Genomic DNA, 22,309 nt, shown 5'->3' on the forward strand with positions numbered 1-22,309 from the left:
AGCTAGGAGATAAAAAATGCCCAAAGGGAAATTATTTTAAGGATAAATGTGTATTTTCACAAACAGAAATGGACTTCTAAGTTTTCAAAAAATATAATTATCTCACAATGATCAGTTTCTTTGAAAACCATTATCACGCGGGGCACCTGGGTGGCTCAGTAGGTTAAGTGTCGGGCTTGGGCTCCGATCACGATCTCAAGGTTCGTGAGTTCAAACCCTACCTCGGACTCTGTGCTGACAGCATGGAGCCTACTTTGGATCCTCTGCCTCTCTCTCTCTCTCTCTCTCTCTCTCTTCCTCCCCACCTTGTACCTTCTCTCTCTCAAAAACAAACATTGAAAAAAATAAAAATATTATTGCATAAAATTTTTGTTCATGCTGATAATCTTCAACATATAATTCTTTATTTTCTTCTTGCTATTTTAAGAATTCCATAAACCCTGAAAAGAATAAAAATTGTCATCTAATAAGATTTAGATACACGATTATTTTCTTACGGTCTTAAAAGTGACTATTTAAAACATAAGACATTTTGTCCAGATCTGCTTATAATTACCGTAGATACTTGCAATGTAAGTGCATGACATTTTCAAGTCGCCATTCATAATAATACATAAATAATTGAAGACTAATACAATTACTTAGGTCTTGTGAAAATTAAGATTTTTATTTGATCACTATCTTATTATTTTTAATTTGCCATCACTTCTGGTTTGGCCAGAAGAAGGTACAACCAAAACAAACAAAAAGCCTAGAAAATATATATATTTTTTCCATTTAATTGCTCTCACCTTGATAGTTTGAAGCGAACCAAGAAATCATTTTTCTTTCTGAATTGAATTAGCCTTTTTTGTGTCTCTATTAGTTTATGAAGGTCTAAAGAAAACACAAAACAATAGAAATTAGGCAAGGAAATAGCGGAAGTTGGGCATCGTTATCATCTGCTAAACCAAATGGCCTCCGAAATCTTTCCACCTTCGCCCTCTCCCCAGCCCTCTGGCTTTTCTATGCTGCATGTCACGCAAAGAATTTTCAGTTCAGGGTTAGGTCAGCTCAACTGAGGTCATAAGCATCCTACGACGACAGTGTCCATTGCATCTGGAAAGAGGGTGCACACAGAGGAGAGAGGAATAAACGAAACAAAGAAAAACACACACAAAAAACCACACTGCAGAAACTAATAATAAGTACACAAAGTACACAAGTGTATTTATTACATTTTGCAAGCACTTTGTTCTACATTTCAAAAACGCCACCATCGAGCTGTTGGCACGTTTATGTACAAAACAGATTAATTGTAATGCCTGCTACAAAGCACTCTTTGTGAAAATACAAACTCTAATACCAGGAAAAAAAAAAGCCAAAAGCATCAACATCATTACATAAGTTTAAAAGACAGTTGTAAAAATCATCACAAACTGTTAAGACACAGAACTGAAACACTATAATATAGAATTTTAAAGAAGCCCATTAATACTTTTGCTGAATATCTGTAATACTGCCTATATCAGAAAAAAATGTTGAACCAGTAAGATAATCTACGTGTAAAAAAAAGAAAAGAAGCAAAACCCCAAATTAATTAAATTATACTACAGAATGCATAATCATGCCACAGATAACCCTAATAATACCCCTCTACCTACTACAAGAACTTGAGAAATTACGGATGATGCATGAGTGGTCATTGTACAAAGATTGTTTCACTCATAAATTTTATTAGAAATGCACTTACACTGAGAAAAGATTTCACAATGGTCAAATCAGTGCACAATACTACCTAATTTTTATACACTGACAAAAATGTCTTGTCAGGGCTACATCATTGTAGAAGACACTTTACAGCATTCTTGTAGCATTAGAAATAATCAAAAGAAGAGTCAAGGTTAAAACAAACACCAATTTTGGTCCAGTAATACTGATTGCTTTTTTTTTTTATTCATTTGATATAGGTACTTCTTATAAATGATTATGAATGAACATTTGGTTAAGATGACTTCAAATAAAAACACAGATATATCACTACACTCGGGAGGGATACATTCTATAGTGGCCGCTGACCACACTTTAAAAAACACTACAGGTAAACCAACATAGATCGGAAGGCTGCAAGCAAAACTATTATATTAATGGAAGCCTTTTCAAATATATCATATACATCGGAGGGATAGTTTACAGAGGTGCAATCCGTTAAAACATTTTAAAGTAGGTAAAACAACTTCCGAGGGGTTAGTGTGCTTATTTTTAATATACCACCTTCATAAAGGTAATTAATGTTCCACATTAGCATATTAAAAGTTCCAATCCAGCCACAGCTTAAATCACAAAGAGGTCATTCTTCAATAGTTCACAGTAGTCATTTCCATTAAAATTGTCTCTATACTAAACTTGAAAAGGTAAGTCTGGTGTCACAATCTTAAAAAGGCAGCTAGCCATGCATTAGCGTCACTGTTTCTACGTGCTCACAACAGAAACATGAGTAATCAGAGAGAAATACCTTTTAAGTACATCAAGAAAAAAATACAATGTTAACAAAGATAAGAAGCACTTTTTTTTTTTTAATCCTACTCTTACAAATTTAGAAATTGCACCTTAGATTGATGAGAACATGAACCAGGGCCTGTCGTGACGTGGTCCCGGACCTCCAGACAGGATTTCCATATTACAAGAAGAGTCATCATGGTACCATCGCTGTCTAGTGTTCATAATGTACAGTGGTCCCTTTGAAGGTTACCTGTAGTTAAACTAGTTACCGAAATCAAAACTAAAAAGTATAAAAAGCTATTTTTCTTCTCAAAACATAAGAAATAATGCAAAAGGTGTTATGTATTAACACATGGGGAGTGGTTAAAAATCAAAGACATCTCTGCATGTGACAATGTTAGTATCTTCAATCTTACGCAATTATTAAGTGAGTTTGAGAAACTGAAAAAAGGAAAAGGCTGGATAGGAGCTTGTAGAAGAGATCTGATCACACCAATTTAACAAATTAGGAAACCAGGTGCTCAACAACAAAGGATTGTGTTCAGGTGATTCATAAGTCACCCTACATATCATTGATGAGAAGCACTTCTGTATTTTATTTTTCAAAAGGTTGGATGGTTGGATGGCCCTTAGTTAAACACCAATGCATCTGAATGGCAGAAAGGACTGGAAGGGCTTATTTATGTGTATGCGTTGAGTCGCTCTTTGGAGCGAGTAGAGTGGATGTCATGAAGCTCTTGCTCCTCCTTGGACTTGATGTCCTCGTATTTCTGCATCCGGCAGGCATCTTTCACGTAAGCCCAGTTGGCAGACAGAACCATAAGGTAGTGGACCTAATCAAAGACAGAAATAATTTATGCTGGAAGGCTGTTCAGTGTCTTCAACACACCTTGCTACCAGGGAAGAAATATTCAAGTTACAGACTTATATAGAATATGTTTGCTCATAAAACAGAAGCAAAATTTCTGTGGTGACAGAATCAATAATTATATTATCCCTGCTCGTGTCTCCAACTGTATGACAGTATTTTCTCAGCTCCCTTTCTTTCAGTATCTCTTTTTCTTCTTTTTCAATTCTGGAGTATCCAAGGTTGATTCTTAATCTTCCTGTGATATTTCCTGTCCATTCTGTCCTCATTTACCCAAACCGAAAGATTATACGTTTCATGTTCGTGTACCTACGTTTTCTAATCCGTAACAGAAAATAGTCACTTACACAGTTTGAGTCTAGACAACTTTGAATTAATGGGAGGATATATTATTGCCCGCTATGCAACAGAAAAAGGGACCATGGAACCCCCAAGATAAACCTGTGGATTGAATTATCAAGTTAATTTTCCATATGCTGAATTTTGTAGTTTCCCTTAGACTGTACAAGAGAGCAAGCATTGGGTCCCATGGATTTTGTATGCGTTCATTCACAACAGAGCGCCATGTTCTAAAAGAAACTCCTGATCTGTCTCGAGTAATGAAGTTACTCAAGTAATGAAGGTCCTGATTTGACCTGAATGGACTCAGCTAGGAGATTACCTGTTTGTTTTTCCTTCTTTCCCTCACTCTTGGGCCACAGGGGAGGGAAGGCAGTTTTCCAAATGATGGATTTCAATGGATGAATATGAAAGAGAAACTGAGTTGCTCATGCTTTACTTGATCTAAATTTTAAAGGGTAGGCAATATTTTACCCATAATTTAGTAAAATGGAACACTAAAATTTTGATTAGCCAGGAGTATGCCGAAAGACAGCAGGTAGGCTGGTTTTAGAAAAGTACAGACGTAAAAAAGACAGTCAGTTCTAAATGGGCATTATTGCAGTAGGTTAAGGTAGTCAATAGGCAATAGAAAAAAAAAAGAGTTTTGACACGGCAATATGGGAAAAGATGCACACCAATAAGAAGTTCCAGAATGTTCTACTTCCTCTGAAAGTTTGCATTTTGTTTAGTGGAAATTGTAAGCCACATGCAAGAAAGAGCAGTGGGTTCTATCTTTTTACTCTGTGTCACTTTCATAGTGAAAAGCTCCATCACTACATACATGCAGACTGAACAGTTTCTATACATAACCAAATTCATGTGGCACTCTGCTGTTGTTGCTGTGAAAATATCAAGGGCTGTGCAGAGTGTTTAGCAAGAAGCAAGTACTTAATATATGTTTCACATGAATAAGTATATTTTTAGATGTACGAAAAATTTCCTTTTGAAGTCTGAGAAAATATGGCCCCTAAATTATTATGAAATATGTATGAGTGAAATACTCAAAAGAGCTTAAGTCATTCAGGGTCAGAAACTGACACTTTTCAGTAGGTCTTTAGACATTCCCTCTCATCTTAGGAGAACACACACTGCCAGGCTTGTTACTGTCCCTCAGGAGGTGAGCAGCGGTCCCTGGACCCTGGTGCAAGGCCACGTGAACCACATCTGCTAATATCTACCTAACTTTCTAACATCTCTGAAAAATAATGGAGTGGATCACGTGTTAGTTTTCGTACAAATCCTCATGATCTTTGCCTTAAATCCTGGATGATGTTTTAAGTATTTTGGTAGAGAAGAATTTATCTCCATTTTCTCATCTCTAAAGTGGAAATAATGACAGCGGTATACTTTGAGCGTTGCAAGAGTTCGGGATGAAGTTAATGACGGTTGCTATATTACGACTACTGAATGTATTCGTGGATTTAAGCATTTGACGGTGCTTTCAACAGAGTGAGTTTAAAGAAATATTAGCTAATAACGGTATTATTGGTAATAGTGTTAGTACCAGGAACAGAAGCCGTAATTATTGTTATAGGATCCCTGTCTCCTAAAACCTAAACTATTATCAGAGATAATAAATTGGAAATATGTACTGATGTCAATCAATAGTTAGGTGTTATGTATTTCTTAAGGAACTTATGCTTGGCATATATTTAGGTATCCAAAAGGATGCTTAGTACTTAAAACATAATATCCTAAATACTTGCAGCTTGATATAAAGTTTATATATAACTTAATGCCTAAATTCCTGCGAAGCACAGATTCCTTAAGAAATACATAATACCTAAATATCTATAATCATGAGATGTTTTTGATAATAGAGTCATTTCAGAGTAAGCATTTTTAGGGAAATTTAAATAACACTATTCATTTAGACAGGTACTTTTCACCCACGTATGCCTAAAAGGCATGCATTTTTGCACAGAATTTTTCACACACACAGGTAGCAAATGCGAACAAATGCCCTATTACATACCTCCTTTCCAAAAGTGCTTTGGTAGACCTCTAATACATGACTGGATACTTGAATGTGCACAAGTCCCTAATAATCATCTGTTGCACAGGAATGTGTGTATGAACAGATGTTTCCTCTTATCCCACGGCCAGGCTGGGTGCCGCCTGGGACCATGAGTGTTTGGAACGTCACTGCCCAGAACATGTAATGCTTCCCCAGGGCATATTTAAGCACTGATTTTAGGCTGAGAATATAAAGTCTTTGCTAACTGTTTCATTCTGATCCCTCCAATTAATTAGCCAACATGATCTTATTAAGCACCTCATATTCTGAAATAAAATTCCTATGTACAGGTTGATATACTCCATCTAAAATGTTGGACAATTAGTATGATATTAAATTAAAATGTCTGAAAACTCACTTTAGCACTGACAGTCATTTTTTGTTATTTTTAAAAATAATTTTTAGCAAAGCAGAATCAGATCTCAATACATAAGTGTTCATAAAGTGATTAAAAATAACTAGTCTGGAAATGGCTCATTAGCTCCTTAGCACTGATTATTCTTCGTTTTACTCTTTTTTTTTTAATTTTTTTTTCAACGTTTATTTATTTTTGGGACAGAGAGAGACAGAGCATGAACGGGGGAGGGGCAGAGAGAGAGGGAGACACAGAATCGGAAACAGGCTCCAGGCTCTGAGCCATCAGCCCAGAGCCCGACGTGGGGCTCGAACCCACGGACCGCGAGATTGTGACCTGGTTGAAGTCGGACGCTTAACCGACTGCGCCACCCAGGCGCCCCTAAAAAATATTTTATTATTTTTACACTTATTTGTTTTTGAGAGACAGAGAGAGACAGAGCACAAGTGGGGGAGGGGCAGAGAGAGAAGGAGACACAGAATCCAAACCAGGCTCCAGGCTCCGAGCTGTCAGCACAGAGCCTGACGCGGGGCTCGAACCCACACACCGTGAGATCATGACCTGAGCCGAAGTTGGATGCTCAAACGACTGAACCACCCAGGCACCCCTAAAATTTTTTTTTTCAACGTTTATTTATTTTTGAGAGAGAGAGACAGAGTGTGAGTGAGGGAGAGGCAGAGAGAGAGGGGGACACAGAATCCGAAGCAGGCTCCAGGCCCTGAGCTGTCAGCACAGAGCTGACACAAGGCTCGAACTCACGAACTGTGAGATCATGACCCGAGGTGAAGTTGGACACTTAACCAACTGAGCCACCCAGGCACCCCAAAACACTCTCATTTTTAAAAAGGGTTCCTTTCGCCAACACATGAGAACCTATGTTGGCACCAAATTAATTCATTTTTTGCATATCGCATTGGCTATATTTGTGAGGTTACTGGGAACCTTCTAGAGTTCTATACTACTTTATTTTTGGACTATGATTTTGTATACAAGGATGCAGAAATAAGGACTGAAGGGCTTGGCTGCAAAACTATTACCGAGGCTCCAAGTATATGCCCACTGTTGGTGTCTCCTAGTCCAGTGAGCAAACCGACCGTCACAGTGAGGTACGAAGTGTGGGCATCTGGAACACGGCGGATCTACCAAACTCTGCGTGAGCCTGACTTTAAAAACTTGTGATTAATATTTCTGGACAAAATTAGATGTAAAAGAAATGACAGTAAAACTACCGAGGTCTGTGTTAAGAAGAATAAATTAATTCTTTTTTCATAAGTGACTCAATGTGGCTTTTTCATGTTCTTAAATAAGGAGGAGAAAAGGATAATGTAAGTCAAGCAATTGATTAGGGGACTTAGAATTCACACTGATAAATACCTCTGATACAGACAGGATTTTCTTTCCTTTTTTTTTTTTTTTTTTTACATGTATTTATTTTTGAGAGACACAGAGAGACAGAGACAGAGAGACAGAGCGTGAGCAGGGGAGGGGAAGAGAGAGAGGGAGACACAGAATCTGAAGCAGGCTGTAGGCTCCGAGCTGTCAGCACAGAGTCCCACTCGGGGCTCAAACCCACCAACTGGGAGATCCCTGACGGAGCCAAAGTCGGAGGCTTAACTGACTGAGCCACGTAGGCACCCCAGAGAGAGGATTTTCTATGTTAAACAGTAACCTAATATCTGCAACGCTAATGAATTTATTTATTTTTGTTAATGTTGCCAATATTATTGAGTGTTTGGATCCTTAAACTGCTGGCCAAATACTATCCCAATAGTAGCGACAATACTTTTTCAGGTGAAGCCTTGTTTTTCACTTATTTATGGGCCCATTGTTTCTCCCTCCTTTTGTTTTACTGATATTCAAATAAATAGGATTCGTGTGGGCTTCAGGATGGGAGACAAAATTTCATCTCTACAAGTAAATAGCTTTCTCATATAAATTGAAAAACCAAGCCTCAGAGCTCTGGGGTCTTACCATCGCAATAACAGCTGCCCCAGCCCCAGCCAGTGCCACAATGAACAGGTGGAAGGTCATGTTCAGCTGCAAAGGAAACCACAGAGAATCAAAACACGTGTCAGGATTACAAGCAGAAGAGAGGTCAGGACTGCTGCTGACGAATAAGAACTTTGTCCATCTTTAACAAGAGTGTACTTAGGATAACTCGCTTACTCAATCCAAAAAACATTATCCTCGTATCTTTTCTCCTGCAAATTATTTAAATCTTGGCAACTGCATCATTTCAATATAATTTTATGACAAAGATGAGGTCCTGATTAATAATGATGGTTTTCCGTGATCTTGTAACAACATAAGGCTACGTTCAATCTTTTTAAATATAACAGCAAAAACGTTGAACTTTCATTAAAATGGTACTTTCTAGAAAAAATATATTTGTTATAATGTGTACTGAAATGGACAGAGCACCTCATTCATATTCATTCTGCAGTCCCCCTGCATAGCATCACTGTGAGTAAAATTGCCTCTGAGAGAAAAAGGGGACAATTTGATATAGATTTAATGACATATTTTTCAAATTATATATTTTTCAAAGGAAGGTAAAATTTGGACGATATAACCAGCTTAGAAACATTTACCTCAGTGGATTCGCACATCCTCAGGAAATTCTCAGAGACGGTGCAAATTTTCTTTTCCTCTCCAATTGTTACAATCCCTACAACATGGAGAAAATCATAGCTTAGTTTATAAATGTTTTCAAGAGCCCAGAGAGAGAAAAGCAATCTTATGCTGATAAAATCTAGGCAAGTTCCATTTTGTGCTATAGTATGATGGAAACATTCTTCCTCAGCTCTTATTGCTGGATAATAATTATACACAGAATTATGAATGGAAGATCAAAACTATTTCGCCTGCAAGCGACGTAAAGCATTTTCAGTCTGAATTCAATTGGACCTTGCCACCGGATCTACAGATTCAATTGCGGCTAGTTGATTGGTTTGGTCCATTAATGTAATGGTGTAGGCATCACAATTATGTTGATAACTATGTCCCAGACTGTGCTGAAGTCTGGACCTAAATTTATTCTGCTGGAACAATGCTTCTGGCAAGTCTATAAAAGCATATTGCCCAAAGGATTAATTTTCCTCTGCTAATATTGAAAACGACGCTATTAGGAGGAAAAATAAAAAAAAAATACTATAATTTCACTCCTATTCACACTTGCTCCAGTTGGTTTATGGATCCACTGCATGAGAATCACTTGAGAAATGATCAAAAATATGTATTTCTGCGGGGCGCCTGGGTGGCGCAGTCGGTTAAGCGTCCGACTTCAGCCAGGTCACGATCTCGCGGTCCGTGAGTTTGAGCCCCGCGTCAGGCTCTGGGCTGATGGCTCGGAGCCTGGAGCCTGTTTCCGATTCTGTGTCTCCCTCTCTCTCTGCCCCTCCCCCGTTCATGCTCTGTCTCTCTCTGTCCCAAAAATAAATAAAAACGTTGAAAAAGAATTTAAAAATATGTATTTCTGAACGGCACCACAGAACTGTTTAATCAGAATCTAGGAGTGCTTGCAGGAGTCTTGCATTTTTAGGAAGCACATAGTTGATACACCGCGACACATCTCATTTTACAGAAGAGAGATCGAGATGATCCTAAAACGGGTCTCTGATACTGTACTGAGACCTACTGAAGCGTTAAACGTATATACATATAAAGGAGAAAAACCCCTCAGGTTCTGAGCAAACTAATACCTAAGCTTTTAGCACTGCCTGCTCTTTATTTAATTTAATATGTGTATACATTCACGTATTGTGGCTTTGAGCTAGTCCGTCGAATGCAGTCCATTCTCTGTGACCTTTCCTTTCTGCATAGATGGCACTATAGGGGAGGGGAAGTCAGAACTCCCTAAGACGCATCACCGTTGAGGAAGCGTCCTCGTAGGCGTCCTTCTCTGTGCCGATCTTCCCAGACTTCATCCGGGTGGGATACCTAGGCTGTGCACGCATTTCCTCACCTGGGTCTTGGTTCACCTTTGCAGCAAAACTCCTAGAAAGCACTGACTACGTTCACTGCTCGCAATTCTCTTCTCTTCCTTTCTACTTAAACCCTCTCCTGGCAGATTTTGCCTCAACTCTCAGCAATGACCTACACATAATTAGAACCAAAGATGAATACTCCGTTCTCCTCTTCCTGGCCAGTCAGCAGCACTGGGGGGCAGCTGATGGCTCCCTCTCCTTCAGGCTCGCTTCATTAGGTTCCCCAAATCTACGGACTCCTGCTTCTGTCTTTCCATTCTCTCTAGGACCTGGTTCCCGGGAGCGCCCAGTGCGCACACCTCGGTCGTCGTTGCCCCGTGCCGATCTCACTGAGTGTCAGAGCTTCCTAAGTATTATCAGCCACTCCTAAATCCAGACAGCCAGCCCCATACCTCTCTCCTGAAGTCAAGCCTCATTGACCAATTTCTTACCTGACAGCTCTATTTAGATTCCTAAGAAGTCTCTAAAAAGCAGCATCCTCGAAAGTGAACTCTGACCTCCCTCGCCTGCCTCACTCCCAGGTGAGCTCTTCTTGTAGGCTTCTGGGCTCATGTGACAGCAAGTCAATCTTCCTGGGGGGGTCCGGCAACAAGTGTGTCCCTCCCTGAAGCCTCTTTTTCTCTCAAACCCACATGCCCACCCATCAGGGCGCTCTGCAGTCCCCGTCTTGAAAAAACAGCCAGGCCCTCAGGGCTCCTGCAAGAGTGTCACCTGACTTCCCTGCTTCCACTCCTGCGACAGCCAGAGCGACGCTTCTACACTGTAAAGGGGGATCTTCTGCCCAAACCCTCCCATATTCACTACTTCCCTCAGAATAAAAGTCTCTAAAACTCGACATCCTGCAATGTGTTCACCATGGAGTGCCACGACTCCCCCAGACCCATCTCCGTCTGTTCTCCCTGCTTTCTCGATCTACTTCAGCCACACTGGCCTCTCTGCTGTGTGTTAAAACCCCAGGCATGGCGCCCAGGTGTCTTGGTAACTTTGCCTGAATCTGCCCTCCACGAAGAATATTCCCATGACTCTACTATCTTTCCAATAACAGCTATTCGGTGAAGCCTTCCTCCGTCACCTTTAAAATATTATATAACACAACCCTTCCACTCAGTCTCCAGTACTCCTGACGCTATATACGTTGATATAAAAATATATAGAGTGCGTAATTTTGTGATGTAACTACCACATATCACAAATATACACATTACAAATGAAGTATAGTTTGCAAATGCACATTGGTGTAATACGAAGCGATGAAAATGAGCAAGTGTATCTGAGATGTGCTGCGGTGCAAATCTGAAAACTTGATTATTTTGATTCACACGGATCTGTCGATGAACGGCCAAATTGGCCTAACCCCCAATTAAGTATATTATTCAGATTTACTAATTTTTCTAAAACTGAATACATTTACACATATTTTATCCACCAGATGCAGAAAAGTCCTTAACTAAAGTATATACACAATGACATTTCCAGTTTCTTACAAACAAGTTAGGACTGTACAAGAGAAGCAGCAAGATACACACTGCAAGGAGAGATAATGGTGAGAATTTGAGGCATCAGAGTTGCAGCCGTGAGCTTCTTCTATGTTTTTTTTAAATATTTTTTTAACATTTATTTATTTTTGGGGGGGGGAGGGGCAGAGAAAGGGAGACAGAGAATCCCATGCAGGCTCCGCGGCATGAGTGCAGAGCCCGACGCGGGGCTCGAACTCACAAAATGTGAGATCATGAAGTGAGCTGAAATTGAGTCAGCTACCTGACTGAGCCACCCAGACACCCCTATTTTTTTTTTAATGTCTTTTAAGCTGTGTAAATAGAAGCAGTATACTTCTGGCTTTCTAAGAATTGGTTATGTCTGAAATAGGGAAAACTTTCAGAGAAAATCATGCCTCATGTCTGTTACTTTGATCATTGAAGTAATGAAAGCCTCTTAGAGGTTCCCGGACAGCAGAAGCACCACTACTCAGGATGTAAATTCTTATGAAGGAAATTGCAAGCTAGAGGTGGAGGGAAGCAGAATGAACAGGTATTAGGATGCTATGAACCCTTAAGGGTGATCGGAAATTAACTCCCTACTAGCAAATATAAATGCTTAATTTTCAAAGAATTTACCATTTACATTACCAGTTTTAAAGATGATAGAACATCTAAAGTATCATTTTCTAGCTTCTGTAGGCTACCCACATTGTATAACCTACATTCTGTAGGCTATACCCTTGGCTCCTGGCTTCTTTCCTCCACCCTCCTAGTTCGCAAAACTGCATCTCTCCTGTGCCTTTCTTCAGAGGTCCATCTCCTTCTGACTTCTTCTCTTCAGCCTCTTCCACTCTTAAGGACTCTTGTGATTACAGGGGCCCATCCAGACCATCCAGGACAATTAGCATGTTTTCGGATTAGTAATCTTCATTCCATTGGTAACCTAATTCCCCTGGCCAGGTAGATTTTTACTTTTTGACATGGAGATTTTTGTCTTTCAAAACTAAGCAGTGCTTAAACATAACAGAAGCTCAACAAGTATTTGTCTGGCAGAAGTATGAATAAGCAAGTCAAATGAACTTTTACTGGAAATCAGATCAAAACAAGCTGCTCCTGTTACAGGGTGTGGACATGCTAGACTAGAGGGAAGGTTGGTTATGAGGCTAAGAGGAGAGCGCCAACTGCTCTGGACCACTCTCTCCCTGTGGTTGGCCCCGAGAGAGTTTCATCAAACAACCAGGGTTTAAAAAAGCACAGTTTTAAATTCTGGATCTAGATGATATTATGGGGACTAGTGTTAACAATTTATGAAACAAATTCACTAAACTAAATCCCTAATGCATTCAACGTCATTATACTGCTGTATGTATAATTGAAAAGCAACAGAAATAACTATGAAAGCACTAAAAATTAAAATTGCAAGACAAATTATTTCATGACTAATTTTGAAACATGGCCAACCCTGATAGGACTAACCATCTTTAAATTCCACAGGTGTATGAACTGCATAGTGCCCCAGCTTCCCATTCGATCTGCATGCCATACATACATTTATCACATGCAGGGGAATGAACGGTGAAATGCAACTAGAAACTAAGCAGGCACAGCAGCCGCTATGTGACGACAGCCCCCACCATGCAGCCCAAAGACCTTGACCCCTAAGAGAGAAGATACCACCTAGATGTAATGAGACAACTTCGCAAAATGAGGGAAATTGATTTATAGCATGTTCTTTTCCACCTGATCACTTTTTTTGAGGACATTAGTACATGTCTGTACTGATCATAATCCAGACCTGGAGGAGTGTCCGTTTCTATGCTGATGCCCCTTGATAACTTGACTGCTACATGTACATTCAGGCTTCTTATTAAGGGTGTGTGTTTCGGAAACCAAATAAATGCCATCCAGGCAGTAGATTCTGTATTGAGGGCAAACACAAAGATATAACAGCTGATGCAAAAGGTTGCATGGCATGTGCCTTCTCTTCCACAGCATGGATAAGAGTTAAATTAGAATAAATCTTGATAACTATGTCATAAGCAGTGCTAAGGTTCAAAGAGCAGCTTTAACCCTCGTCAGGGTTTACACCTACCAGAAGTGTGGCCCAGACAATATCTGGGACACACTCTACTAAAAAAAATTGCCTGTTTACCCAAAATTGAAACTTCACTAGGTGGCCCGTATTTCAGGTGGCAACCGTGTCTGAGAGACCCGTCACCTCTCTTCCAATTTCCAATTTGCAGATCAGCAGAATAAAAGACATCGAGGGGGAGGGACTGAAAGGAGGGCCATGTTTTCCAAGCAGCTGTTCTGGTGGCCTCCAACCGCTGTTGCTGACGTTCTCTTCCTGTGTTCACGTGGGACATGATTCCAAGATTGAAACCTCTCCAGGAGAAGAGCTGTCCATATTCCCTCTGCTGTCTTCTAGCCAAGAACTTCATCCACCGAGCAGATGCTGCTTTTCATTAGGATCAGGATTCTGGCTTTCAGGATGGCGAGCGGGCCACAGCTTTGGAACATACAGCTGGCTGGGTTGGACGGTGGTGCTGTACCCTACAACCTGTCTAGAGCACCCCCAAAGAGCCACAAGGCCTGCGGACAGTACCCAGTGAAATGTTCCCCGCTTTCCCGAAGTATGTGGAGACCTCATTAGAGAAAATCTTAGGGAGCATTCCCAGATGTTCATGGCTTAGATTTTAATAGCCTGTCCCTGGAATAAAAAACCATGCAAACGTGTGGATCTCCGGGTCTTTTGTAAATTTTGTAGCTGCCATGTTTTTTTTTTATGAACGGGGGACTAGGATTCCAAATAGGTTAGGCGAGACTGGATCCACTTCTCCACATTCGTCTGTCAACAGGACAGAGTTGTGTGCCGACTTGTAATTACCAGACTCCGAAACCAGACGGCCTGGGTTTGAATCCCAGTGCTGTCACTTACTAGTTGGATAACGTTGGGGAACTCATGTAACCTCTCTGTGCCTCAGTTTTGTCATTTATAAAGAGGATGATAGTAGCATCCACTACGTAGAATTGTTGTGACAGTTGTCGTTGACAAACAAGTCAACGTGGACAAAACAATCAGAATAGGATCCGTGTATCACAAGCTCATCTACACGTATGAAACTCATTTTATCACATGAGGTTTTAGCCCTAAACAAAAATAACCAAAGAGGACTGTTGATTGGCTTAGGATTCTTTGATTTTCTAATATTATATGCTAACTTTTTCTGCCTTATTTCAGAAGCCAGTGCAACACGTATTTATTAGATGGTCTTCACTCTAGATTTCACAAATTGTATAGTTTATCATGGGAGAATAAAAGTAGATGCAAGCACTGCGGCACCTGGATGGCTCAGTCGGTTGAGCCTCCGACTTTGGCTCAGGTCATGATCTCACGGTTCATGAGTTCGAGCCCCACGTCGGGCTCTGTGCCGACAGCTTGGAGCCCGGAGCCTGCTTCGGATTCTATGTCTCCCTCTCTCTCTGACCCTCCCCCGTTCATGCTCTGTCTCAAAAATAAATAAACATTAAAAAAAATTTAAAGAAAAAAGTAGATGCAAGCATCACATCAAGTCTAGAAAAGTACAAAGGAATCAGATTGAGGGCATCACAATTATTTCGTGCCAACACCAGGAAACACAACTCGACAGCCCGTTCAAACACACACATTGTATGTTCATGTTATGAGATCAACTTCCAATCTCTCTTAAATTCCTACTTATGTGAATTTAAAAGGAATGTCTTGAAAGTGAATACTGTGACACATTTATCTCTTTGCTAGAAGAAGTAATCATGGCTCCAAAGTGATCTGCAATATTCCAGACACAGTCATTTAGGCTAAGACAGTACGAGGCCTTGTTTTAGTTAGAGATCCACCTACCAAACTGACGAAGGTCCAGGCAGAGGTTCGCTCCCTCCACTAAGGTGGTGTTTCGGCAAATGGTCCACAGGTTGAAGTACATGTAAACTGGCAGGGAGGTGAAGGCCGTGACTCCCAGCCAGGCCAACATGAAAAGGTAGGTCAGCATAATGAACTGCAACAGAGAGAGAGTCGAGAGAGAGAATGTGCAAGTTACTGGAAAAGAAGAGCTTTGGGACTAATCTAGAAAACCCAATTCGAAGGGGTAAGTGCCCTCGTGCGCAGATCATTATCACCAACACCTTAGGAAGTGGGCCACGGGAAGCTGAGAGAGGAAGTGCGTTCCTGTGAACAACCTGCTGGCAAATCGCATCAGAGCAGAGGTGACGAACAAAGGAAGGAAGGAGCCTTCTGCGTCTTTATGTCTGTTTCATTCATGTATTTGTCTCAAAAATCTCACCTCACATTTTTTAGAAAACATTACCTGGTATATTTAGAGGGAATTCTGCAAAGTTAAAATGTCAATAAATTAAGAAAACATTTTTTACATTTATTTATTTTTGAGAGACCGAGCACAGGTGGGGGAGCGGCAGAGAGCGAGGGAGACACAGAATCCCAAGCGGGTTCTGGGCTCCGAGCTGTCAGCGCAGAGCCCGACGTGGGGCTTGAACCCATGAACCGTGAGCTCATGACCTGAGCCGAAGTTGGACGCTTGACTGAGCCACCCACGTGCCCCAAAACGTCAATAAATTTATATTACAACTAAATGAGCACCATTCACATAATTACGTAAGCTGCTTAGTCATGTTTACATTTAATATTGTAAATGGGGCAATTCTCAAGTCATTTTAGCATTAATGATATACAAGTGTGTACTTCTTTTCGGATTTCTGTAAACTTTAAGTCTGAAGTCTTTTTTCATGAATATTAATTTTACTTTCGCTATAGAAACATACTAAAATGTGATTTTTCAGCTGAACCTAAAGGGGCTTTTTTTTGCTTATTTCAGAAACATTTTTAGTATTTATAAAACGCCAGAAGAGGCTGTTCAGATGCCCAGATATAGTTGAACAAGAGACTTCGTTTCAGCATAAGTTAAATGCATTTTGGATTTAAGCACGACTTAGATGCTGGATAAAAAGACAGATGCCCACATTGGTAGATGGATGGAGAGCTGGTAAAAGATAGATGTATGCTTCACATTACTTATCAACTATTTAATCCATATTATCTACATATAAAATTGTCTACATCAATATACACCCTGAATTGTCCAAGCTAAGACTTGGATTCAGATATGACTGGAGAAGAACAAGTGTAAGTCACAATCCCCTGAGGTTTAAGTGAAGGCTTGAATGTACACGTTAATACAAACTGATTATATTTCTCAATGCAAGTGGTGTACCACTGGACTGATTAGCAGATTTCCCATGATCACAGGAGAAATTCATTACATGAAGTACCCACGTACATAAACACCAACTAGAAACAGAGGATGAAAGCAGAGAGGCTCATGGGAGTGGCCACATTATTGTTATGTGGTGTTAATTCATCATACTCAGATATCAGAGATTAAAATCCGTATAATCCCTGAAAAGTAGCCAAAGAAGAAAGTCACTCCTGTAACAAGCGTTCTGCTACAACGTGTGGTTCTTCTCATTTGAATCCTGTGTCACCGAGTAAGACTATATAGCCTTCTCTGCCATCACTCATGTCCTGACCTTATGATTACCAAGTCATTGTCCAGCCAGAGAAAACAAGAAGGAAGAAAAAAATCCAGGGAAGAGTTTTTAGGCCTACGCTGCTATCCACTTTTCAATGGCTGACTCATACATTTATCCATTCCTTCCATCCACACACGGTGTCAGCAACCAGCAGCAGCCATCACACTGCTCTGCGCCCTGGGGATGCCCAGCGGAGAACCCAGTTTTCTGACTGCAGGGGACGTGCAGGCTGGTAGACTTCAGACTCATACAGTGTGACACATCCTCGCAGGTAACTCACATAGCAACGTGCTCCCTCAATCTTCAGTTTTGTTTCTTGTGATTGTATTTCGTACATGTCCCCAAAAGGGATATGATTTTACTTCCTCCCCCTCTCTCTCCCAACCCAACCACCCTTAATTATATCTTCCGATCAAAACTGGAGGGTGGAAAGAGATGTGTGTGCAGTTTGCATGTGCATTTCCACGTGTTCAAGATGAGGATCCAAATTCACATCCTAAGAGCGATCCACTCCAAATTGTATTACCTTCTTATCTGTGTATGTCGTGTATTGTGAGCCTGTGCACTTTACAGTATGAATTGTCTGAAAAGCGGCACCTTCTGAAAAATTTCCTGATGATTGTACCGTATTTATATAATCAGACTCAGAAGATGGGATGACCGGCACATGTGAACGAAGGTATAAGGGTGAAATTGTATTTTTAATCCTCTAAACGTAACTCTATTAGCAAATACGGCAATAGAATTCTATTTGAAAGTGTCTGAAATGTGGTCCTTGGACACCAAAAGCTAAGTTTCTATAGATATGTGGTTCCCTTCTGAGTTTCAAAGGCACCTTGTAGAAGACTTTTGAAGAGAAACAGTAGTGTATTCTGGCTTAACTTGAACATGTCAAGTCACATTTTCAAAATGACAATACAGAATAAAATAAATACACTGTACGGAACGAAATCTCTTATTCAACTCTATTAATTCCTTTGGCGATGAGTTATGGAGAGACTTCATGATTTCAGTAAAATCTCAGACAAGTGAAACTCATGTAGTAATTCTCAGAATACATATTAAAGTAACATTTTTGAAAAATGATAAACTTGGTGTCACTGTCATGTTAGAGCTTATGCACCTGTATTAAAGTTGTGTTGTGATTAATATAGAAATTAATGGGATTAAGGATAGTAGGGAATTGATACAACAAATATGAAAAGAGTCAAGATAAAGCCAAGGAGACCGGAGATCAAACCTGTCTCCTATAAACTGGCAAATGTCGCAGGATTTCAGAAACCCAGAACGTACTTAAATACGTACTTTCTAATAACACTGCTTAATCTCCATTCACATCTGACTTCCTGTTAGTCTCTACTCGGCAATACTAATGGTTGGAGAATTTGAAGAGTCAACATCTAGTTTAGCAATGCCCTTGAACTATGATTTGGCAGACATAATTATACCTTTACATCGAAGATGAAACAAAGCCAGGTCTAAAAATGTTAGAAAATAAAACCTGTTGAATATTAACTTATTTAAACCACCGAAGGAGGGGCGCCTGGGTGACCTAGTTGGTTAAGCAGATGACTCTTGGTTTCGGTTCAAGTCATGATCTCGCAGGTCATGAGTTCAAGCCCCGCTTCGAGCTCTGTGCGGACAGTGCAGAGCCTGCTTACAATTCTCTGTCTCCCTCTTTCTCAGCCCCCTCCCCGCTCACACTCTCTCTCACTCAAAAATAAATAAATAAACATTAAAAAAATAAATCACTGAAGGAACTGGAGTAAATATCCTTTAACAGCTATTTACTCTTTAATAGAATTATTAAAGTTTATATCACTTTCACAATTATTTCGTCTTGCTCAACAAGTACTTAATGAGGGCCTAATACGTGTAAAAATATATCAGAGGATTTCAGTCACAGAAAGCAATAAACACTTACCCCTTATTTTTCTCACAAGAAAACAAATATTCCTAGATGTGGAAATATCTAGATGTGGAAATCTACACAACATCTGGTCTTAAAACACACTTGATTGTCTATGGTAAACATTGTGTCTGACTCTACGAGAGAGAAAGGGAAATATTTCTTGGGTAATCTTTATTTTTTCTCGTTTCTGGAACTGGAATGAAGCAAATAAACAGATGAAGTTCACTGGGCCGTGTGGCTGCTAGCTCCAAATCTGTCAGTTTTCATGGCCTTATGCACCTAGTCTAGGTGACAAAGGTCTGCTGAGCCTCAAAGTTTCCATACGTTAAGAATGCTCTGTGTACCGGGGCAACTGGGCGGCTCAGTCAGTTAAGCGTCTGACTTTGGCTCAGGTCACGATCTCACGGTCCGTCGGTTCGAGCCTCACGCCAGGCTCTATGCTGACAGCTCAGAGCCTGGAGCCTGCTTCAAATTCTGTGTCTCCCTCTCTCTCTTCCCCTCCCTGGCCCACGCTCGGTCTTTCTCTCTCAAAAATAAATAAAATAAACATTAAAAAGGAAGAAAAAGAACGCTCTGCGTACCAGCACCCATTCACCTTCAACACCGCTAATCTGTAGATTTGATGCAAGTCATTTTCCCTTCTTTGCCATTTGACTCTATTCTGTAAGAGGGCGGAGGCTGAGGGATTTGTCCAGCACCAACATGCCACTCACCGATGTGTCCCCAACCTAAATGTCACATTGGTTTAGCCATAAAGGGGGATTTATAGCACACTGATTAAAGGCACAGGCTCCTGAGCTGGATGGAGTCTGACTGCTCTTTATGCTGCGGTGTCTGCCTTTGTAAAATGAGAACACCTGCGAAATTGATCTCACAAGATTTAGTGAGGCTGCAAAGAGAACACACATAAAAATCATTTAGCAAAGACTGTGGCTCTTAAGAAGCACAGACAAAACATTAGCTGTCTTCATGCGAGAGCATTATTGTGATCACTGCCACTACTATCAAAATATACGTTTTTCCTGAATGATAGGACTGTACAGAATAAGGGAATTAGACTTCACTTCACGTGTGGAGAAAATATAAAGGAGGAGAAGTTCTCGAGTCTGGGCAAGTTATTCAAAGTGGGCTCCCACTCAGGGAGAAAGGCTCTAGAAAGCGTGGAAACCGCCCAAAAACTGAAGAAATGTTGTTAGTGGAACTCCTTGGGGGAGAAAGAAGCCGTCTTGATGCACATTTTCATGATTTGCCATTGTAGATCTCAAGGCTAATTCATAGCCTCGAGAACGGGAAACACGATACACGGCTGGAAGCACAGTGCTTCAGCCGCTGCAGGCCACGCGGAAGTCCCCGGGAGGGTAATCAGCATGCCTTCGCTGCATCCTGTCTATCTCGGTTTCTTTCGGTCCCAGGGGTTTTTTCAAAAGCTTCCTTTGCAGGTGCTGTTCACTGTAGAATGGGACTTACCATTCAACAGGTTTAGATTCCAAGTGGATTGGGACACTTTGAAGCGCGTGGTGGCCGCTACTTTGTGGGCCGATGGACGGCGTGACTTTGGAAACCACCTCAAAGACTCACACTTGCTGTCCCCGGCACGCTACAAGACCAGAACTCTCAGGGCTGACAGAAGATATCTTTGCTGTGAGAAAGTATTTTCATGACGCCCAATTCATACATGTTGTTCTAAGAAAGGCACAAAAGAACTTTTTTTTTTTTTTTTGGAATTTTGAGCGCACACCCGTCGTATTTCAGGGCGTAGCAGTTCGGGGTCACAAAAGTACCCAAATTAAACAAGCAAAAAATATAATTCTATCTTCCTATTTAATGTTTGATCTTAGAATCTGATAATTACCCACACTGAAGGATTATTCAAATTGATCAAGTGTAATCCAAGGTTAAAACAAAAAATCTCTGTATGTAATAAAATTCTCATAATTATCAGTAGTTTATTTCTAGCTTTCCATTGCTAGTAACATGGCAGATGCTATTCTGTCACCTGAGGATTAAATAAATCAATGAACTACTCTCCTTCTCAACGGAGGAATAACGGACAGACAACACACCTGTATCAGGTGTATGGCATGATGATTTGATATTTACACGCACTGTGAAATAAACACTCACTATAACCAGTAAGTCCAGTTAACGTCTGCCACCAGGCACGGTCACGTTTTTTTTCTTATGATGAGAACTTTCATGAGCTACTCCCTGCACAACTTTAAAACGCACAATGTCATATCATCAACTATAGTCATCGTGTGGGCAGAAATAGCTTGGAGCCCAGATGTACTGTGATGGAGAAGTCTCACTACGTGGACATTAGTGGGGGGAGCCCAGCCTCTCCCCGAAAGTGGTTTTCGGCCGTGGCCACACAGGGGGACCATCTGGCGACTGTGAGAAAGAGATGCCCCAGGCCTTGCCCGCGCAGATTGTATCTACATTTTAAAAAAATCTCTGCAGGTGATTCTAACGGACATCCGGTGTGAAGGGCTACTGCTCTACGCGAATCAATGAAGCGCTCATGAGCACATGTGATGTGAAGGCTTCTTTGGCATTCATCTTTAGGCTCTTCGGAGCAGTACATCTGAAGTGAAAACAGGTAAAGTGGGACGATTTGCCAGAAATTTATGCCAGTGTCAGCCAAATGCACGCATGAATGAGGCACTGGACAGAAACCAAATTTCTAAACCAGGGTTTCTCAACTTCAGCACTATGGAAATTCGGGGCCAGCAAATTCTTTACAGGGGAGTGTCCTGTGCACAGCAGCACGGTTAGCAGCATCCCTGACCTCAACCCACCAGATGCCAGCTCTGCAGCTGCCCACTACTCAACGTCCCCAGCGGGGAAAAGAGCCCCCGCTTGAGAACCGCTATTCTAACACTAAGAAATGCTAAGTCAAAGAAAAGCAAGCAAATCAATACTGGAACATGCTACCACTACAGATGCAAAATGGAACAGCACACTAGCAATACCGAACTCAGAAGGCTCTCGAAAGTATACACCGTGTGAAGTTGACGGCAGAAAAAAAAAATCACGTAACATGATGTAAATTAACTTGAAAAGATGCAATCATCATCATCTTACTGCCATCATTATGGCCCCAAACTACCTATGCACAAGTAGTGATCAGAAAATTGTTCTAAAAACTATTTGCTATGTGTATAGCAGCTTTATTCATAATTGCCAGAACTTGGGAGAAATGCAGATGTGCTGGAGTCAGTGAATGGATAAATCAGCTGTGGTCCATC

General features: G+C 40.7%; 1 protein-coding gene across 4 annotated transcripts in view; it reads right to left on the reverse strand.

Moving 5' to 3' along the window:
• Nucleotides 1-1,183: 1,183 nt before the first annotated feature.
• The window catches only part of GPM6A (glycoprotein M6A), a 356,248-nt gene continuing 335,122 nt past the window's right edge, over nt 1,184-22,309 (reverse strand). For all 4 annotated transcript variants that reach the window (XM_043557795.1, XM_043557782.1, XM_043557790.1 and 1 more), the window contains 4 exons: nt 15,447-15,600; nt 8,694-8,770; nt 8,074-8,139; nt 1,184-3,314 (listed from right to left, as the gene is read on the reverse strand). In XM_043557795.1, coding sequence (XP_043413730.1) covers nt 3,162-3,314; nt 8,074-8,139; nt 8,694-8,770; nt 15,447-15,600 — 450 coding nt within the window. In that variant the 3' untranslated portion in view covers nt 1,184-3,161. The remainder of the gene's footprint in view (nt 3,315-8,073; nt 8,140-8,693; nt 8,771-15,446; nt 15,601-22,309) is intronic.

This window comes from Prionailurus bengalensis, chromosome B1 (assembly GCF_016509475.1).
Source record: "Prionailurus bengalensis isolate Pbe53 chromosome B1, Fcat_Pben_1.1_paternal_pri, whole genome shotgun sequence".
Taxonomy (NCBI): Eukaryota; Metazoa; Chordata; class Mammalia; order Carnivora; family Felidae; genus Prionailurus; species Prionailurus bengalensis.